Consider the following 20890-nt stretch of genomic DNA (forward strand, 5'->3'; position numbering starts at 1 on the left):
TCTCTGGTAGTGTTGAATTGTTCTTTATCTTATATTCATGATCCATGGAATATCTCAGACAATTCAGAGCAATGTGAGGAAGGCTTTGGTACCACTCGCAGTAACACATATCTATGATATTACATCATGCACAAGACACTCTCTACACAAGTTTAAACAGTTGTGGCAGGATTACTACACAAGTAAGCTACTTGCAGGTTCAACAAAACAAGTCTGAGAGTAGCTTACTCTCAGGCCTGTTTTGTTGAACCTGCGAGTAGCTTACTCTCAGGCTCAAAAGTAAGCTACTCTCAGGCATAAGCTGATGTCTTTGATAAGAGTATGCTTTGCTGTAACGAAATTGTAATGTAAAATGAAAATGTAATGTAAGCTCTTACGAGTAGTTGGTATGAAGGTAATATTGGTTAAGGTCTATACACATTTTAACTGATGCTGCCCAAAGGTGATTTCTAAATATTACCGCTATATCCATGGCTAAATAAATTTAATGTAATTTGTACATTGTAATATCTAAATTGCTTGCAATATCAAAACTCGTCTCCAAACACAGCCCTTCTATCTCAAGGCACTATCTGCCTTCCTAATAAGCTATATCAATAGCTAAATGCTTATCCCTCAAAAACTTCATCAGCTATTGTAAGCATCCTAAGATGGCTAAGTAACTGAACTCAGTTTGTGCCCGACATGCAGAGCTGTTAACAGGCCTGATCATGCGCAGTTATTGTATGCACACGCACCATGACCATGCACCAAAGCTTGCCATGCACAGATACGCATCTCTGCAAGATAAAATGTAGCTAGAAGATAAAGCAACTGCAATGAATAACATGGAAACTTATAAAACCAGTTTCTCTTTAGTTATCATTTTTGTTGAAGCAGTGATCAGAGGTATATTTCACTATAGCGAGAGCAGGCGTCGAGGCAACTTTGTTGAAGCAGTGATCAGAGGTATATTTCACTACAGCGAGAGCAGGCGTCGAGGCAACTTTGTTGAAGCAGTGATCAGAGGTATATTTCACTACAGCGAGAGCAGGCGTTGAGGCAACTTTGTTGAAGCAGTGATCAGAGGTATATTTCACTACAGCGAGAGCAGGCGTTGAGGCAACTTTGTTGAAGCAGTGATCAGAGGTATATTTCACTATAGCGAGAGCAGGCGTTGAGGCAACTTTGTTGAAGCAGTGATCAGAGGTATATTTCACTACAGTGAGAGCAGGCGTCGAGGCAACTTTGTTGAAGCAGTGATTAGAGGTATATTTCACTACAGCGAGAGCAGGCGTCGAGGCAACGTATTAAAAATGGCGATGATGGGGCAAAAAACCGCGATTGGGATAAAGGCTACAGGAAGTAGAGCTAACGTTCCCAACAATGATCGAGCGAGGCTGATGTACTACGTGAGCTGTAAGTCAGTGCTTTCATACTGAGATGCTCATACTTACATACGAGTAATAACATTTGTAAAGTCACTGACTCAAACCTCGCGAATGATTAAAGCATCTCTTGCTAGGCAGTAAAACATAGACCTTGACCTAATATCAGTAAGGAGGCTTTTCCTGAGCTCCAAAAAAGCATTACTGGGGATAAAATTAAAAGGCAAAACACATTTGGTGAATAAGTATACTCCGGTATAACACCAGTCAGTATTCAAAAGTATATTAATATAATATACAAATGGTAAGCTAATGAATAGAAGAAAGGCATGTTGTTTAGGTGAGCTCATTGCTGAGTACGTGTAGTGCTTCCACACATGAGACTGCAGTTACTCTACACTGCATACCTGTCTCTCCTTTGACAGGCCTGGCTTCCGTTTTGGATTTAAGCTCTGAGGCGGGTCTCAGGAGGCTCACTAATTATGAGAGTTATTACCTCCTGGATGATGATGACGAAACTGCGCTACTCGCTTTGTGCGTAGCACTGAATCCAATTGAATTAGACGGTAAGGGGGAATGCTCACAGCGCAATAGGTATGCCACGCCATTGAAGTATAAACAATTCAGATTTTGATTTAGAAATTAATTTTCTCCTAGTAAAATGCTAGAGTATCACTGTGCAGCATAATTCTGAAACTGAATGAACGAACTTTGGTGTGTGACCAGAACTGCGTGTCTTTAGGGCAAGGTTGTAGGCATAGAAGTATGATTTATCGTCTGCAAGAATTAGCCATTCAAGGTTTATCTTCACACCCTAATATATGGGTGCAAAGTGTAGAGTTTTGACTTGTTCGTTGCATTCTAAAACTCCTACAACAGTACTTCAAGAATTCGTAGTATTTTTAGGAAACAAGTCTGTTTAATGGAGATTTTATCCATTTTCAACTTGCTACTTGTATTGCAGGAAAGTGCATTCGTCAGGTGGATGAGAACACCATAAGTGATGCGAATGAGTTTTTTGAGCTGACTACAACCAAGACTTCTTTCCTTGCTAGCGAAAGCGTTATGATTGGAGGGACTGAGAGACGGGTTGCGAAGATAATGGTTTTTAAAAGGAGATGGATTCAAAATAACTACCTTGGGCCTCTCGAGAGAATTGTAGGTAAGCTTTTATTGAACTACATCTAACTCATTAAACTCTTGGGCAGAGCAGACGAATCCAGCTTACAAAACCAAACATGATAAGCTTTTTTCTGGCACCTTCAATCTATTTGGGTGTCGGTAAAGCTTTACTGTTTTGGGTGAAAAATACAAGTGGGCAAGATGCCAATTTTAGATTGTAATAATGCTTAGTGACTGATACCCTTAGGACCCACTATTTGATGAGTGTTAGCAGGTGCTTGCATCACCAGAAACTGCAGTTGCATTTAGCTGAACCTTCAGCGCTTATACCCTTGATTACAGTGGTATCAAGCACTCTTTGCTCTTGATTACAGTGGTATCAAGCACTCTGCCCTTTGATTAAAATAGATTTATGAGCCACTGTCCATGACAACAATTTGATCAGCAAAAGATCCATACATTTGGAGATCGGTCACAACTGCCATGGACCGACAAAATGATAGAACTGGACCAATACAGCCGATGCAATACAATACCAAGGAATTACTCGGTAATGGAAATATTGCTAATAAAAATTCGGCCCTGAATGATCCGTCAATTGTTGCCAAAAAGTAAACTAAATATGACAGGCAATCTGCAGAGGGCCAAGAAAACGATAAACTATAAAACTAAAATAAAATAAATCTGTCATGTCCTCGATTTTGGAATAGTGTTTGGTCGTCAACAGTATTTAGCGCTCTAAGGCTCATAACGCCTAGGACGAGATAACATGGACTCGATTGAATAAGGGTTAACTTTCCGAATCACTTGTGCTAGAGCATGCAAATTACTAATGTCATATAATAGAGCGTACGAGTCGCATACCTATATCATGTACCAAAGCCCGCAAATCCCATATGTCATGTATCAGAGCACACAAATTGCATACTCGTATGTCATGTACCAAAAACACAAAGTGCATACCTATGTCATGTACAGGAGCACACAAATCCATGTCATGTACAGGAGCACACAAATCCATGTCATGTACTAGAGCACATGATTGCGTATGTCATACCAGAAAGCGTAAATTGAATATGTCATGTGGTGAAGAGCAGAAGCTCCTGAGTTTGCTCATTATAAGATGAGGCAGTTTTTCTGATGCTGGCTGGTCAATTTTAGTGACCAATCATGACTGAAAGCGTAAGAGATAGAAACAGATAACTTAAAATGATAGTCAAACTATGGAGTAGGTTAAGTACGGTTGTACCAAAGCCAGTCTAGCCATAGAAACATTGCAAGCTCTCACAAGCATAACTATTCTTAATTTCCATGGAGCATGATGAACTCTGTCAATTGTAGATCGCAGAGGGGAGGAGAGAAGACAAGCTGAGATGTCACGAAGAAGACGGTCAAGCAGCTGTGCGATTCTCTAAATGCCAGGAAGAAGGTACAATGGACATACCTAGACACATTTGCACACCTGGCCACTTGCCAGAACGTTTGATTTACATTACAATATTATACGGCTGCCTTATTGGGTCAAGTACTTACCATAATCCAGATTGATCTTTTTAATATAATTGGCTGCACGAAAATTATCTTAAAGGTAGTGTGACAGCGTCAGTCCCATATGATCTGTGATTTGATTACTAAACAGATAACTTTCTATTAATTTTAAGTAATACACACATTCTTTAAACATCGAGTGGCCAAGGTTGACATACATGTACATGACTGTTATTATACGTATAGGCCTGCAATACTAGTATGTGCCTGTGTAATAGCAGTCATACACATGTACAATAACAGTCATTTACATATACATCAAGTCATGTACATATACAATAACAGTCATGTACATGTATAATAACAGTCATGTACATGTATAACAACAGCCATGTACATGTATAATAACAGTCATGTAAATGTATTTTGGCTATGATCACTAATCAAGTTGTGAACACTTCACTAGAGATCTAAAATTAAATAGGTAAGAGCTCATTACACCTTTTGATTGAATGTACTGAATCTATTGAATGTGATGTAATTAGGTGACAGCATGTGCAGGTATCAGTTATTAAATGTGGTGTAGTGAGATGACAGCATGTGCAGGTACCAGTTATTAAATGTGGTGTAGTGGGATGATGGCATGTGCAGGTTTCAGTTATTCAACATGGTGTAGTGAGATGACAGCATTTGAAGGTACCAGTTATTAAATGTGGTGTAGTTAGATGACAGCATATGCAGGTACCAGTTATTAAATGTGGTGTAGTTAGATGACAGCATGTGCAGGTATCAGTTATTAAATGTGGTGTAGTTAGATGACAGCATGTGCAGGTATCAGTTATTGAATGTGGTGTAGTTAGATGACAGCAAATGGAAATTTATTTACAACATAATTCGGAAGATTCTAGAATCATGCATGCTAAAACTTGCAGCAAGCTTCTGTCGCATCTCCTTGAATAGGGCAGGAGCATTAGAGGTGAATGAAATAATCACAGCTTGTTTTTATCATATATTGTGTCATTGGCCAGGCCGTGATTATAAAATATAACAGCGAGCTTTTATCTCTTAATAAATGCAGAGTTCAATGTCATTAGAATAAATAAATAGAGGGACCTTCAACTGCAAGCAATCTGTCACCTTCTGAGTCAGTTTCCAGTTTTCGTCTGCAACAGTAACGCGTTTCATCAGCACCCACTTTGCAATTATTTAACCACACAATTCAACTAATAACTTGTTCAAAGGCCTCATCACAGCTTTAACCTTTTATAAAAGCCGCAGTATCCAGTACAGTTAAACCTCTACTTATGATCACCTCTACATACAGTCAAACCTCTACTTATGATCACCTCTACATACAGTCAAACCTCTACTTATGATCACCTCTACATACAGTCAAACCTCAACTTATGATCACCTCTACATACAGTCAAACCTCTACTTATGATCACCTCTATATACAGTCAAACCTCTACTTATGATCACCTCTACTTACAGTCAAACCTCTACTTATGATCACCTCTACATACAGTCAAACCTCTACTTATGATCACCTCTACATACAGTCAAACCTCTACTTATGATCACCTCTATATACAGTCAAACCTCTACTTATGATCACCTCAACATACAGTCAAACCTCTACTTATGATCACCTCTATATACAGTCAAACCTCTACTTATGATCACCTCAACATACAGTCAAACCTCTACTTATGATCACCTCTATATACAGTAAAACTTCTACTTATGATCACCTCTACATACAAATCTTCTAACACGGAACGTAATGTTAGAGGAAATATCTGACTCAACATTTTAAGTAATTTCCAACATACTATGCCAACAATTACTTGAAACATTGATCTTGCAAACAAAAATAAAAAAGCAGAAAGAAATGAAAAATAAAAGGTAAAAACAATTAAAAGAATATATGTAGATTGTTAAGTTAAACTAAATCAAAGCTGAGTTGAAATAAGATCTGCCACTTATTTCTATAGTTCACTCTAGCACCAAAACTATGCATCGCTAAGTCTGTACTTACATTCTTATGTTTCTATGGAAAAGTAATGATGGAAACCTTTTTAGTAATATTTAATATACTAATATACTTTAATATCTAAGTTTGGGTTTGCATTCAGAAGTTTTACATAGGTTCCTACTAGGCATTCGTTTCAAGGTTGTATGTAATGTTTTCAAGCCGTGAAATCAGTTAAACAAAAAAAACATATTCTGATTAGAATATTTGTTCTAACATATGACAGTTCTAAGATACACATGTATGACGTGTATCGAGATGGATTTACTTTGCGTGTCAAGGTTCGACTGAATGTGTATAGAATGTGTAATTTGAAGTCATGTAAGGTATTCACTATCATGCTGACTATTAATACATGGATTGCTCCGACTATCCCTTTCTCCCTACATCCCCCTCTCTCCCTACATTCCTCTCTCTCTCCGTACATCCCTCTCTCTCCCTACATCTCTTTCCCTACATCTCTCTCTTCCTACATCTCTCTCTCCCTACATCTCTCTCTCTTTCCCTACATCTCTTTCCCTGCATCTCTCTCCCTACATCTCTCTCCCCCTACATCCCTCTCTCTCCCTACATCTCTTTCCCTACATCTCTCTCTCCTTGCATCTCTCTCCCTACATCTCTCTCCCTACACCTTTTTTCCTACATCTCTCTCTCTCTCCGTACATCCCTCTCTCTCCCTACATCTCTCTCTCCCTACATCTCTCTCCCTACACCTTTTTTCCTACATCTCTCTCTCTCTCTCTCCGTACATCTCTCTCTCTCTCTCTCTCTCTCTCTCTCTCTCTCTCTCTGTACATCCCTCTCTCTCTCCCTACATCTCTCTCTCCCTACATCTCTCTCTCCGTACATCTCTCTCCCCCTACACATTTCTCTTTCTACATGTACATCTTTCTCTCCCTACATCTCTCTCTTAATACATCTCTCCTACATCTTTTGTGAATAACAAAGAGCTGGCCACAGCAAATGAATAGCAATCTATAGAATGATTATCAGCTGATATGAGTTAATAGCGATTCTAGGAAACAGTTCTCCGAGGAGCTAACTCTCCGAGGAGCTAACTGCAAAGGCTTAAAACTGCTCCACCCCTTTCGGAAACAGTTCTCCGAGGAGCTAACTCTCCGAGGAGCTAACTGCAAAGGCTTAAAACTGCTCCACCCCTTTCGGTGTAGACTAAAACCTAACTGCATGTCATGTTGTGCTGATCAGAACTTCGCATCTACTCTATAACTAGCAGATTTGATAGTTGATAAAGTTTACTGCAACATATTTTGACTGTAAACAGTGACGCTGAGATATTCTCCGATACTTATATTGAGTTTATGTGAGCCTACATACCATAATAAAGTTTATCTCGGTAAGTTGTCTAAAATGGATGCACAAACAACCCCAGGCCGCTGCAATCCAGGCTTCACAATAGCAGCCAAAATTAAGTGTTTGCTTGAAAAAGATCTTGGCTATTTGTCTATGCAAAGACTATCTATGGGAATATGAAATGCTCTGAAAGAGACTAATGCACTTGTTAGATTTCAGAATAAGTTCTGTGACCCACTTAGTTAATAGATAATAAATAGTGTACATCCAGCAACTGTACGGCAACCTGAGGGGTCATAGCTATTCATTACCTGCTATTGTATGTCCAATAATTCTAGCATCTAAATCATGATGACATTGCATACCAGCCAAATGGCTTCTAGCATTTGCATTCATTTTTCAGTGCTGGCGTTAGCATTGGTAAAAATGTGACACAAACCGTTCAAAAATTTTAGCAAGGAAATACTTCGTCTTTTGATTTGAGCTGAAATTAATTTGCAATTTATCTTTCTCAATTCGCTGATCCATACACAAGATGCTAGCTAAACATTTCATTTTCGCTTACATACCAGAGCTAACAGTAGGGTATTGCACACATGTAATAACTGATTAAAAGTTCTGCAAAGAACTGCAAAGTATTATGAAACTGCAATTAACTCGTAGGAACATTAGGTCAGTCTCTTACACAGTTTTAACAACTTAAAGACTAAACTCTTGCTTGCTCGCATTACTTATGCTCTACAAAACCCTTTTAAACCCTTTAAATCCACGCCAGACAAACAGAAATGCTTGAAGAGTTGTCTTATCCAGCCTTACTAGTCATAAGACAATGAAGAACACCTCGCAGCAGTAGTTAGCAAGAGCAAGAGTTACAAGGCAAGAGCTTTCTCAGTAAGGCTACAGGCGTTTGTTACAAAGATAATAATAACATGCCTATGTAACTGTAAATAAAAACTAAATAGCTTTAACTAAATTAGCTAAATCAAAACATGCCAGAATACTCTGCACTTGCCCTCCTGCTGGAGATCGGAGGTCGAGCAAAGCGAAAAGAAGGAAGACAGCGAACCTGAGTGACTGTAGGTGATGGGTTGGCAGCACTATATAGTAAACTAGTACCGGTAGGCAAGGACGCTGCCGACTGCGAGACATTATATAGCTGTGCTGTTGGCAGCGACCCCACGGGCACAAGAACGGGTGTTGATGATATGGGAGGAGCGAGTGGTGGGCATATCTAAAAAAATAGAGAGAATGCAAAAAGAAGACTAGGTGATGGTGCTTTCAATACAAAATTACAAAAACTATAATCTGATTAAAAATACGTATTTTGACGAATTATTAGTTTGTACAAAAATGAAAAGCTTTATTATTTTGATAACATGGGTGCATTAAATCACAGGTATGAGGATACAATAGCGTTACTAATCAGTGAACAAATTAGATGCTCCAAAAGATGCTGATAATCAGTTGTAACAAGCATGCTTGAGAAGAGAGTGCCACTTTAAACTGGGCTCACTTGTATGTGCCCCGGCGGAACCAGACTGTGCACCAAAGAAGGACTGACTGATCTATGGCTCGCATCTTCGGGGCTGACTGGTCGGTTAATTGGTAGAATCGGAGGAGAGATAGGCCTAGACTCAGCACTCTCATCTTTTACAGGACCGGAAGGTGGCTTTGGTGAACTTATCGTGCCGGGCACTAGTTCATTCGGTAACGGTGAACCTGCTTAAGGAAACAATGTCATAAGACTTTTACATAGTGCTGACAACTTCTACAGCTGACAACTTATGCTTATAGAATCTTATCACATGCAAAGAGCCCGTGAATATTCATAACATAATATAGGACCATGCTAGGAACATAAATAACATGTACAATAATTATAGCTAGGAGAAATAAAAGAGTCAGATATATTGCTAATGATCAAAACTAAATGTCGCAGCTGACATCACTAAAGATTAGGTTCATTCACAGGTGCATACCTGGTTTCTGAACTGGCACTGAATCCTGCGACATGGTCGCTTGGTCCTGCAATACCTCCACTTCTACAGAACGAAACACGAACCATCAGAGAGCAAGGATAGGTTTAGAGATGCTGCCAACCTTACAACAGAGAGCCTCTTTAGTAAGCAGCAGTTGCATGAAAAGGTACTATAGTTGAGCCTAGACTAGAACGTAGGTACTCAATGCTATTTTGGTTATCCGTTGCTATGAACTCAGTGGTAGTCCTACATAGCAGCCCCAAGATGAACGTGGCTATAAGCTAAGGGCTTACCGACAGGAAATAGCTCATGTCTCAGCGCGGGTAGAAACGTGTTAAGCTTGTCACAAGTGAGCCTACACAGTGTTGTTGGTACCTTGGGTTCCTCTGATCCATAAAAGATATCTACACCTCCCATAACTAGCAGCATGTTCTTCAACAGCTCTGGAATACCTTCCATCTAGAAAAGACAATGATTGTATAGGAGTGCTGCCATAGGCTATCTTGGAGGCAAATCAGAAAAAAACCACCTTTAGCAGTGACACATGTGGATGTTAGGAAAACATGAAGTACTACCTATATATACCAGGCATTATACTGGTAGTACTACCTATATATACCAGGTATACTAGTAGTACTACCTATATATACCAGGTATTATACTGGTAGTACTACCTATATATACCAGGTATTATACTGGTAGTACTACCTATATATACCAGGTATTATACTGGTAGTACTACCTATATATACCAGGTATACTGGTAGGACTACCTGTATATACCAGGTATACTAGTAGTACTACCTATATATACCCGGTATACTGGCAGGACTAGATTAGGAGCTAATGAATGAACTTAAGGTTCACATGTAGAAAAAGCTTACCAACTGGTCACTCTGATCAGAGTGCATGTACTTATCCATGAAGTCGAGAATAGTCAGCCAGAGGGCTGTAAATGTGGAGAGACCGAGGAGAGCCTGCAGATGGGTGAGGTATACCTATAATAGAGCTCATATTATCATATTTCAACTTAAAGATGCACATCCAGATACATACAAAAACATTTGAATTTTTGAAGTTTATATGAGTTATCAAATAAAGTACCACGAGTCACTAGTAACAGTGCAATGAGTTACTAGTACCAGTAGCATGAGTCAATAGTACCAGTAGCATGAGTTACTAGTAATAGTAATATGAGACTCTTGTTACTCTTAATCATTTTGCCAACTCCGCTACTGGTAGGCACCACTCATCACTCTTCTTATACCATGCCATTGTCAGGTAACAGTAGAATTTTATAACCTGCTGACCTTGCTAAGTAGGGTGGATGCTCTAAATCGCGTCTCCTCGATGCCTGGGAGGTTGGAGATAGCATGGTTTTCTAGAAGGGTAGAGAGCAGAGGAAAAAGCACCTTGTTAAAGCATGCCTCCCATTCTAATGCGGCAAGCTGATTAAGATCTTGGACTAAGAGAGCTCTTTGTAGGTAGGTTAAGGCTTGACTCCGAACACTTGACCTAAGATCTGTGCAAAGCCTTGCGATTCCTTCCCATAGAAAAGAAAACTTACAGTACATGTGATGAAGAGTGAGCCAATTCAAGTGAGATAAGCAGAGCGCAGGTACAGTCACTGACCATGAGGTACAGTCACCGACCAAGGGGAGGTACAGTCACTGAACAAAAGGAGGTGTAACTACTGAACATGAGAAGGTACAACCACTGAACATGAGGAGGTACAGTCACTGAACATGAGGAGGTACAGTCACTGAACAAGAGGATGTACAACCACTGTAGAAGAGACAGAGTATTGAGAAATGATAAAACTAGACTGTCTGTTATACTGTAATTTTCTTCCCCTCATTGTCAATCAGTTAATGCACTTTTTAAAGCAAATATATTGAAACTAACCTATGACAAATTAATCATCTATCCGCTTACAAACTGGCTTATAAATTTTAAAACATATTTTTCAACATGTTTTAATCACTTTAGTAAGACTTGCGCTTTATAAAATCTGGCAATATCCACCTAATCTAGGGTTGAGTTTGTAAAACTAGTAAGTGCTAATAAACCATTGAACACTAGCACCTAGAGCAGTGGCAGCATTACATAAAGCATCCACTATTTCAGCTTACATGATATACAACACAATTCGGTGAGGCTGACAACAGGGAACAGACCTTGAAGTAACGGACACCAACAGCGTCTCCATAGCGATGATGTCTCAGCATCGCAAAACTCTTCCCTCCCTTCGTCTTTATCCTCCGCCTGTTGCTCTTCAGCCCACGAGTTGAATATAGAGGAAGCACGGGTGTGCAGTGTGTGAATGAGTTCTAATAACTGGCAAATTGCAAGCAAGCTCATGAAAGGAAGTACGCATAAAATAAAACTAGCAGCAAACAGCTTTCAAGCTAAGCAAAACTTATGCAAAAATGAAGCCTGAGATCACAAGTAAAACTGAGCGAGCTGAGTTACCAAACGAGCATATCGTAACGTAAATATGAGCATCAACAGAAAAGTCTGGTAGTAGAGAGGAAGGTTAAGGAAGGGCCATGGAAAATAACTGACCTGAAGTGACAGCTGATGATACTGGGTGACAGTTTTGTCGACATCGTCTGCTGAACCTGCATGGAGAAATACAATCTTAGCTTATTAACACAAACACAGCTCGGTCTCTGTGTGAATGAAAAGATTGCCATGAACTGCAGTGTTCATCATGCTTCTTAATGGCCATCAAATCTTACAGTACATTAGAAGTTGGTGACAAATTGTGCTGTGTCAGGCATTAGCAATGCCATATATCATAGCTGCCAGAGGCTGCAAGAGCCATACGGTGCAGTTATCAGAGACTACGAGGGTCACATGATAGAGGCTGCAAGGGTCATATGGTGTAGCTGTCAGAGGCTGCAAGGGTCATAGGGTGTAGCTTTCAGAGGCTGCAAGGGTCATAGGATGTAGCTGTCAGTGACTGCAAGGGTCATAGGATGTAGCTGTCAGTGACTGCAAGGGTCATATGGTGTAACTGTCAGTGACTGCAAGGGTCATATAGTGTGACTCTTGCAGTCACTGACAGTTACACTGTATGACCCTTGCAATCACTGACAGTTACACTATATGACCCTTGCAGGTATATGACCCTGGTAATCACAGGTCGCAGATAATCACAATCGCAGGTAATCACAAAAGCTATATTTCCATTCGCTTATCTTTAACGCAGATATAAAGTGAAAACTCAAATCCTTCTACTGATTATCACCTTACCCATCCAGTTTCCCACACATAGTTAGACCATTACGCTTAGTCTTTTAAACAATTTTATATAATGCATTTGTTTTAATGCACACTTTTTGAAATATTAACTGCTAAGTTTTGGGTTGTCAAATCACATTAAATATAAGGTATTCTTATAGGAATATTTGCTCCACCATATAATGGTTTTAACATAAGAAATAGATATATATTTTGAGGTTTGGCTATATTTAAAAGAGATATAAAAATGTGCCATACAAAAATTTACATTTTCATTAAAAATATCGTTGAGTAAAAGCACTATTGAAGAAAGCCACATAGACCATGTAATTAGCTATAAGAATGACAAATGAACATTAGTTATTAACTGGACAAAGTCAATCTCCCTTACAACACAAAGTGTCTAGCGACTAGCTATATACATACGATACCTAAAACAGACTTATTCATCAATTCCCCAAAAAAATTGAAAAAACTTTTGTATCGATCAAAATGAGTGATATTTGGAATCGTCATCACCTGTAAGCAATGTTAAAGGCTTTATACGAAGATTGAACACAGATATTCACTTTTCCAAACAAGCACACTACCATCTGCACCACTCAACCAGCTTGCTACAATGCGGAATAATTTTGCACATAAGTATTACACATGATGATTTCTCACAGCACACAGGACTGCCAGGATATTAATGAACGATAATTAGCAAACTCAATTTCAAACTGATCATATAGACATGTCACTAGCACTTATAGGAGTGTTCAGAGTCACCGGTAGCTGCAGTCACACTCATTCAAGCAGTTGCTGCCCTTTCAGCCCAGTCAGCCACAGTTGCATTCATGCTTTTTATACAAAGCCCTGCTAGTAAGATATATACATGTACGTATGTAGTTGCAGTCAATTTCAATTTGACACTTCTTGTAGCAGTCAGGTATCGCTGCAGCTCGACCCAATAAGTCACTATGGATGTCAGATAATCGATTGGATGCTTGCAGAGAAACACATACGTCTACCACATACTGGCCCCTATTTGTCAAGAAAAGTACATCAACTGCTCAGAAATATCACCTATAAGGATGGGTAATGCACTAGCTCTGTTTATGAATGCTTATCTATAAATTCCTCCTCTCCAACTTTATGACAACAGTAATATTTATTGACATCATTTGGGAAATACAAGGACAAAAACTAGTTATTAGATGTGTGATGCCACTTGCTGATGTGACTCGCACAAAATATAGCGGAAAATATATTAAAATATAATAGAATATCATTGGTGCAACTTCCACTTGATTGCCAGAAGGGGGTCCTCCTTGCATCTTGTCTACCTTACTCGCAAGGGTCACTGGCCTTGAAAAGGAAGAACTGGCTACAGCTATTTACTGCTGTCCAGTAGCTATGAATATTACTGTTGAAACTGTGACTGATTTGTGAGACTGTATTTGTTGTGTGACAGCAGAAGCACTAGTACTGGCGCCTTCACTCCCAGGGTTTGCTAGAGCTATTGTACATAGAGATGTCACAACTAATCTACATATATAACACAATAGTAAAGTTCTTATCTGCATAAATTATGTTTCATGACACCCGAGCAGTGTTAAGCAGGTCAGCTGCATAGATTGTTTCATGACATCCAAGCAGTGTTGAGCAGGTCAGCTGACTCCCTAAAAGCTGATGAGAATAAAGGATTCGAGCTGTATCTAGAGCTCGAGTAAAAAGCATTTCAACTCACCGACGTTTTCACCAGGCCTCGCAGCAACTGATGACGCTGTTTTGCTGCTGCCAGAATGACCGCGCTTTACCTTTCCCTTTTTTTCCCTGTGTTTAACTGGCGATGGTTTCTTCTTAGCAACTAGTAAGACAACAGACGGTCACACAAATGCTTTTTGTAAATGGTGACAAGTTAACAGCCTAGTTACTACCTGCAGGTACAGTGCGCCCTCGCCATACGATTTTAATCCGTTCCAGTGTTGGAGTTGTATAGCAAAATGCCATATAGAGGGGTATCGAAACTCATAGTAATTCTATAATGCAAACATCCCCTGGTAAAATCATCAAAATTTTACATAAGTACTGTACATATGAAAAGTAAGTAACAAAATATTATGTTAACCTTAGTAACTATAGCTACCTAACGTTACTTTAGTGTACTTAATGTATTTAGTGGTCATGATCTGCAATAAAATGTAACATTACAATGTACAACGTTTACGAGCAGTAGCAGCAGTACATACTGTAGGGCGTTCTTACCTTCATGACAGACGTATAACATAAACGTTGAATCTAACTTAAATGAATTTAGCTTACTAAACACAAACTTAAACTAAGTTTTAATATGTATTTTTAATGTTTTACTGAACTTCAACTTTGTCATCGCTAAAATTTTATCACCTACCGACTTCTGGCTTCGTTTTCACTTTTACTTTTAGCCAACCTTATTAAAACCTTTTTCCATTTAATGGCCATCTAAAGGAAAAATGACATTTTATTACCGTACCTTTAAAGTGATGTGACTTGAGCTGGTACATGTAGTGGGTATAGCAGAACAGAGGCAAAATACGTATCAATGCTAATTATGTTATTGTACACTTAATAAATTTTGTTAGCAATAATTTTGTAATTTTTGTTAGCAGGCTAAAGAAAGTTGTCTGACCCCTGACCCTCTATTCAAAGAGATCACAACTCCAACTTTGCTATTGGTTGTATTGGGAAAAGATTATTTGTCACTCGAGGAATGCTGAACTGAGAGAAATCAATCATTGTACTTCTTTCAGGGGTTGTGAGAAGGTTTTCGATGAACAGCATATCGGCATCTATGTTATTTTAACTTAATAATTTGACTGCCAAATTTGAATTTTAACTGACATTTTTGTTGAATTCGGACGGCGAAATAGAATTTGTATGGTGAGAATGAAAAACTATCGTATTTTAGTTCAAAAGGCAAAAAGATCATACGACAGGGGCATCAAAACCCAAGGGCGTACTGTATATATATATTGTGTTAATCCTACTTACTGGTTGGGTTGTTCATGCTAGCTTCGACAAACACACGCAGTGTATGCACGCTGCTGTCGAAGTTGAAGGGTGTAATGTGAGCTGCATCTCTAACGAGAAGACAGAGCACCTCAGCGCACTTCATCAGAGCCTCGGCATCATGTGGATGCAACTCCTCGTCTAACAGAATGCTGAACTGATTGGGTTGTGTTTTGCTTGGCTCTTTGTTGGTGACAAGTTCGGCAGCAGGCACGCGCTTGTCCACCTGTAGTGATCACCTGCTTTTAGTATCACACACTCAGCAAATTCGCTAATTATAAGTTTAAGTGTAGTTTATTGGTCAACCTACCATAATCCAACTATGTTCACTTGAGAGGTCATTGATAGATGAGCTAGTTACTATTTTACTACTAGGAGGGTGATCATAGAGTTCACTGTCAGACGTATAACCTCTCTCTGAATCCAGGTCTGTTTTTGCTGTAATCTCCCCATCGCTTTGAGCGCCTGCAATGAGCACCTCCCAATGTACACGCAGTGTATGCATAAATATACTGGCTTTACTTTGAGTCATTGTGTACGTGTCAACTGTACATGTAATGTATGAATATACTGATACTGCCTCTACTTATAGTCATTGTGTAAGTGTCAACTGTACATGTAGTGTATGAATATACTGATACTGCCTCTACTTATAGTCATTGTGTAAGTGTCAACTGTATATGTAGTGTAGGAATACATGAATGCTGTTTGCTTTAGCTACTAGAGTAACAGAAGACAAAGTAACTTAGTAAAAGAAGCTGCCAGCTGACAATCTTAGGCAGCTGAAGATAGAAGGAACAAACTATCGTATGGCTGTCCCACAAACAATCAATACACAAAACACTTTCGAGTTCAAAACGACTGCGAGCAAAATGACTCTGAGTTACCTGCATCTGCATCAAGATCTTTAGTTCCACGCGAACTAGTAGGAACATTACCGCCTGCTCCCACCACTTCGAGTAAAGTGAACAAGCAATACCAGTCCTGAGTAGAGTGTATGTTCGCTGCATTGGTCTCCAAGAGAAGGTGAAGACCAAATGCCAGTTGACGAGACATCGATCTCAGCACTGTGGGTTTCATGAGCAGCAAAACCCTGAGAGAGGGCAGCACCTAACAGATCAAAGAATAGCCTTATACTCAAGAGGTGTACATCTGCTAAGAACACAGTTGAGCATAAGTTGGTGGTCCATCCATGGTGCTATCTCGAGCCCTAAACTAAAAACAGAATGTGAGAGTGCACGTGGTAGTCCACAAGAGATGATGATCTGTTGTGACCTCTGACCTACAAACATCTCAGTTTATATCATCAGATGCACTACAACATTCCTATGTACCGGACCACTTTCTGTGCGTTATTCATAAACTACTGTCTAACACTGCCAAAGGTAAGTTTAAGGAAATGTTAGGCTAAAGAGAACCAGTGCTAAACACACCAGGAAGTTAAAAACAATAAATCCTAAAAATTACAAGCGGATGAGACACTGAAAGGAGGTAAGACTTTGGCAAAGACTACACATTTTGGACAGACAAGTTGATTTCCGTCAGTAGTAATTTCCTTGTGACAATGTCTATAACCGTTCGACACACTTGGGCGCAAGCATTAGTGCAGGGCGATGAGAACTGCGAAGCATTGTCGTTATTGACACAAGGCTGACTATTGGCTCAGCTAATTATAAAACTTACTATTATCACAGTATTTTTTGTCATTTGAGACTTTCATAGAACTTGGTTTAGTATGTCCTAATATTCGTTATAGAAGCAAACCTCACAATCAATATGATTATGGATGTATTGCTATCACACCTAATCTCTTCAATCAATATGATTATGGATGTATTGTTATCACACCTAATCTCTTCAATCAATATGATTATGGATGTATTGCTATCACACCTAATCTTTTCAATCAATATGATTATGGATGTATTGCTATCACACCTAATCTCTTCAATCAATATGATTATGGATGTATTGCTATCACACCTAATCTCTTCAATCAATATGATTATGGATGTATTGCTATCACACCTAATCTCTTCAATCAATATGGTTATGGATGTATTGCTATCACACCTAATCTCTTCAATCAATATGATTATGGATGTATTGCTATCACACCTAATCTCTTCAATCAATATGATTATGGATGTATTGCTATCACACCTAATCTCTTCAATCAATATGATTATGGATGTATTGCTATCACACCTAATCTCTTCAATCAATATGGTTATGGATGTATTGCTATCACACCTAATCTCTTCAATCAATATGATTATGGATGTATTGCTATCACACCTGATCTCTTCAATCAATATGATTATGGATGTATTGCTATCACACCTAATCTCTTCAATCAATATGATTATGGATGTATTGCTATCACACCTAATCTCTTCAATCAATATGATTATGGATGTATTGCTATCACACCTAATCTCTTCAATCAATATGATTATGGATGTATTGCTATCACACCTAATCTTTTCAATCAATATGATTATGGATGTATTGCTATCACACCTAATCTCTTCAATCAATATGATTATGGATGTATTGTTATCACACCTAATCTCTTCAATCAATATGATTATAGATGTATTGCTATCACACCTAATCTCTTCAATCAATATGATTATGGATGTATTGTTATCACACCTAATCTCTTCAATCAATATGATTATGGATGTATTGCTATCACACCTAATCTTTTCAATCAATATGATTATGGATGTATTGCTATCACACCTAATCTCTTCAATCAATATGATTATGGATGTATTGTTATCACACCTAATCTCTTCAATCAATATGATTATAGATGTATTGCTATCACACCTAATCTCTTCAATCAATATGATTATGGATGTATTGCTATCACACCTAATCTCTTCAATCAATATGATTATGGATGTATTGCTATCACACCTAATCTCTTCAATCAATATGATTATGGATGTATTGTTATCACACCTAATCTCTTCAATCAATATGATTATGGATGTATTGCTATCACACCTAATCTCTTCAATCAATATGATTATGGATGTATTGCTATCACACCTAATCTCTTCAATCAATATGATTATGGATGTATTGCTATCACACTTAATCTCTTCAATCAATATGATTATGGATGTATTGCTATCACACCTAATCTCTTCAATCAATATGATTATGGATGTATTGTTATCACACCTAATCTCTTCAATCAATATGATTATGGATGTATTGCTATCACACCTAATCTCTTCAATCAATATGATTATGGATGTATTGCTATCACACCTAATCTTTTCAATCAATATGATTATGGATGTATTGCTATCACACCTAATCTCTTCAATCAATATGATTATGGATGTATTGCTATCACACCTAATCTCTTCAATCAATATGATTATAGATGTATTGCTATCACACCTAATCTCTTCAATCAATATGATTATGGATGTATTGTTATCACACCTAATCTCTTCAATCAATATGATTATGGATGTATTGCTATCACACCTAATCTCTTCAATCAATATGATTATGGATGTATTGCTATCACACCTAATCTCTTCAATCAATATGGTTATGGATGTATTGCTATCACACCTAATCTCTTCAATCAATATGATTATGGATGTATTGCTATCACACCTAATCTCTTCAATCAATATGATTATAGATGTATTGCTATCACACCTAATCTCTTCAATCAATATGATTATGGATGTATTGCTATCACACCTAATCTCTTCAATCAATATGATTATGGATGTATTGTTATCACACCTAATCTCTTCAATCAATATGATTATGGATGTATTGTTATCACACCTAATCTCTTCAATCAATATGATTATGGATGTATTGCTATCACACCTAATCTCTTCAATCAATATGATTATGGATGTATTGTTATCACACCTAATCTCTTCAATCAATATGATTATGGATGTATTGTTATCACACCTAATCTCTTCAATCAATATGATTATGGATGTATTGCTATCACACCTAATCTCTTCAATCAATATGATTATGGATGTATTGCTATCACACCTAATCTCTTCAATCAATATGATTATAGATGTATTGTTATCACACCTAATCTCTTCAATCAATATGATTATGGATGTATTGCTATCACACCTAATCTCTTCAATCAATATGATTATGGATGTATTGCTATCACACCTAATCTCTTCAATCAATATGATTATGGATGTATTGCTATCACACCTAATCTCTTCAATCAATATGATTATGGATGTATTGCTATCACACCTAATCTCTTCAATCAATATGATTATGGATGTATTGCTATCACACCTAATCTCTTCAATCAATATGATTATGGATGTATTGCTATCACACCTAATCTCTTCAATCAATATGATTATGGATGTATTGTTATCACACCTAATCTCTTCAATCAATATGATTATGGATGTATTGTTATCACACCTAATCTCTTCAATCAATATGATTATGGATGTATTGTTATCACACCTAATCTCTTCAATCAATATGATTATGGATGTATTGTTATCACACCTAATCTCTTCAATCAATATGATTATGGATGTATTGTTATCACACCTAATCTCTTCAATCAATATGATTATGGATGTATTGTTATCACACCTAATCTCTTCAATCAATATGATTATGGATGTATTGTTATCACACCTAATCTCTTCAATCAATATGATTATGGATGTATTGTTATCACACCTAATCTCTTCAATCAATATGATTATAGATGTATTGTTATCACACCTAATCTCTTCAATCAATATGATTATAGATGTATTGCTATCACACCTAATCTCTTCAATCAATATGATTATGGATGTATTGTTATCACACCTAATCTCTTCAATCAATATGATTATAGATGTATTGTTATCACACCTAATCTCTTCAATCAATATGATTATAGATGTATTGCTATCACACCTAATCTCTTCAATCAATATGATTATGGATGTATTGTTATCACACCTAATCTCTTCAATCAATATGATTATGGATGTATTGTTATCACACCTAATCTCTTCAATCAATATGATTATGGATGTATTGTTATCACACCTAATCTCTTCAATCAATATGATTATGGATGTATTGCTATCACACCTAATCTCTTCAATCAATATGATTATGGATGTATTGCTATCACACCTAATCTCTTCAATCAATATGATTATGGATGTATTGTTATCACACCTAATCTCTTCAATCAATATGATTATGGATGTATTGCTATCACACCTAATCTCTTCAATCAATATGATTATGGATGTATTGTTATC

At 37.7% G+C, this 20890-nt stretch overlaps 1 protein-coding gene across 1 annotated transcript in view; it reads right to left on the minus strand.

Annotated features, from left to right (window-relative positions):
• Window positions 1-4924: 4924 nt before the first annotated feature.
• The window catches only part of LOC137394706 (Golgi-specific brefeldin A-resistance guanine nucleotide exchange factor 1-like), a 56518-nt gene continuing 40552 nt past the window's right edge, over window positions 4925-20890 (minus strand). The window contains exons 26-38 of the mRNA XM_068081475.1: window positions 16469-16691; window positions 15892-16046; window positions 15564-15807; window positions 14281-14400; window positions 11868-11923; window positions 11480-11639; window positions 10613-10845; window positions 10187-10300; window positions 9596-9761; window positions 9303-9365; window positions 8837-9045; window positions 8390-8554; window positions 4925-5140 (exon numbers count right to left, since the gene is read on the minus strand). Of these exons, the coding sequence (XP_067937576.1) occupies window positions 5123-5140; window positions 8390-8554; window positions 8837-9045; window positions 9303-9365; window positions 9596-9761; window positions 10187-10300; window positions 10613-10845; window positions 11480-11639; window positions 11868-11923; window positions 14281-14400; window positions 15564-15807; window positions 15892-16046; window positions 16469-16691 (1926 nt within the window). The 3' untranslated portion in view covers window positions 4925-5122. The remainder of the gene's footprint in view (window positions 5141-8389; window positions 8555-8836; window positions 9046-9302; window positions 9366-9595; window positions 9762-10186; window positions 10301-10612; window positions 10846-11479; window positions 11640-11867; window positions 11924-14280; window positions 14401-15563; window positions 15808-15891; window positions 16047-16468; window positions 16692-20890) is intronic.

Source organism: Watersipora subatra, chromosome 4, assembly GCF_963576615.1.
Source record: "Watersipora subatra chromosome 4, tzWatSuba1.1, whole genome shotgun sequence".
Classification (NCBI taxonomy): domain Eukaryota; kingdom Metazoa; phylum Bryozoa; class Gymnolaemata; order Cheilostomatida; family Watersiporidae; genus Watersipora; species Watersipora subatra.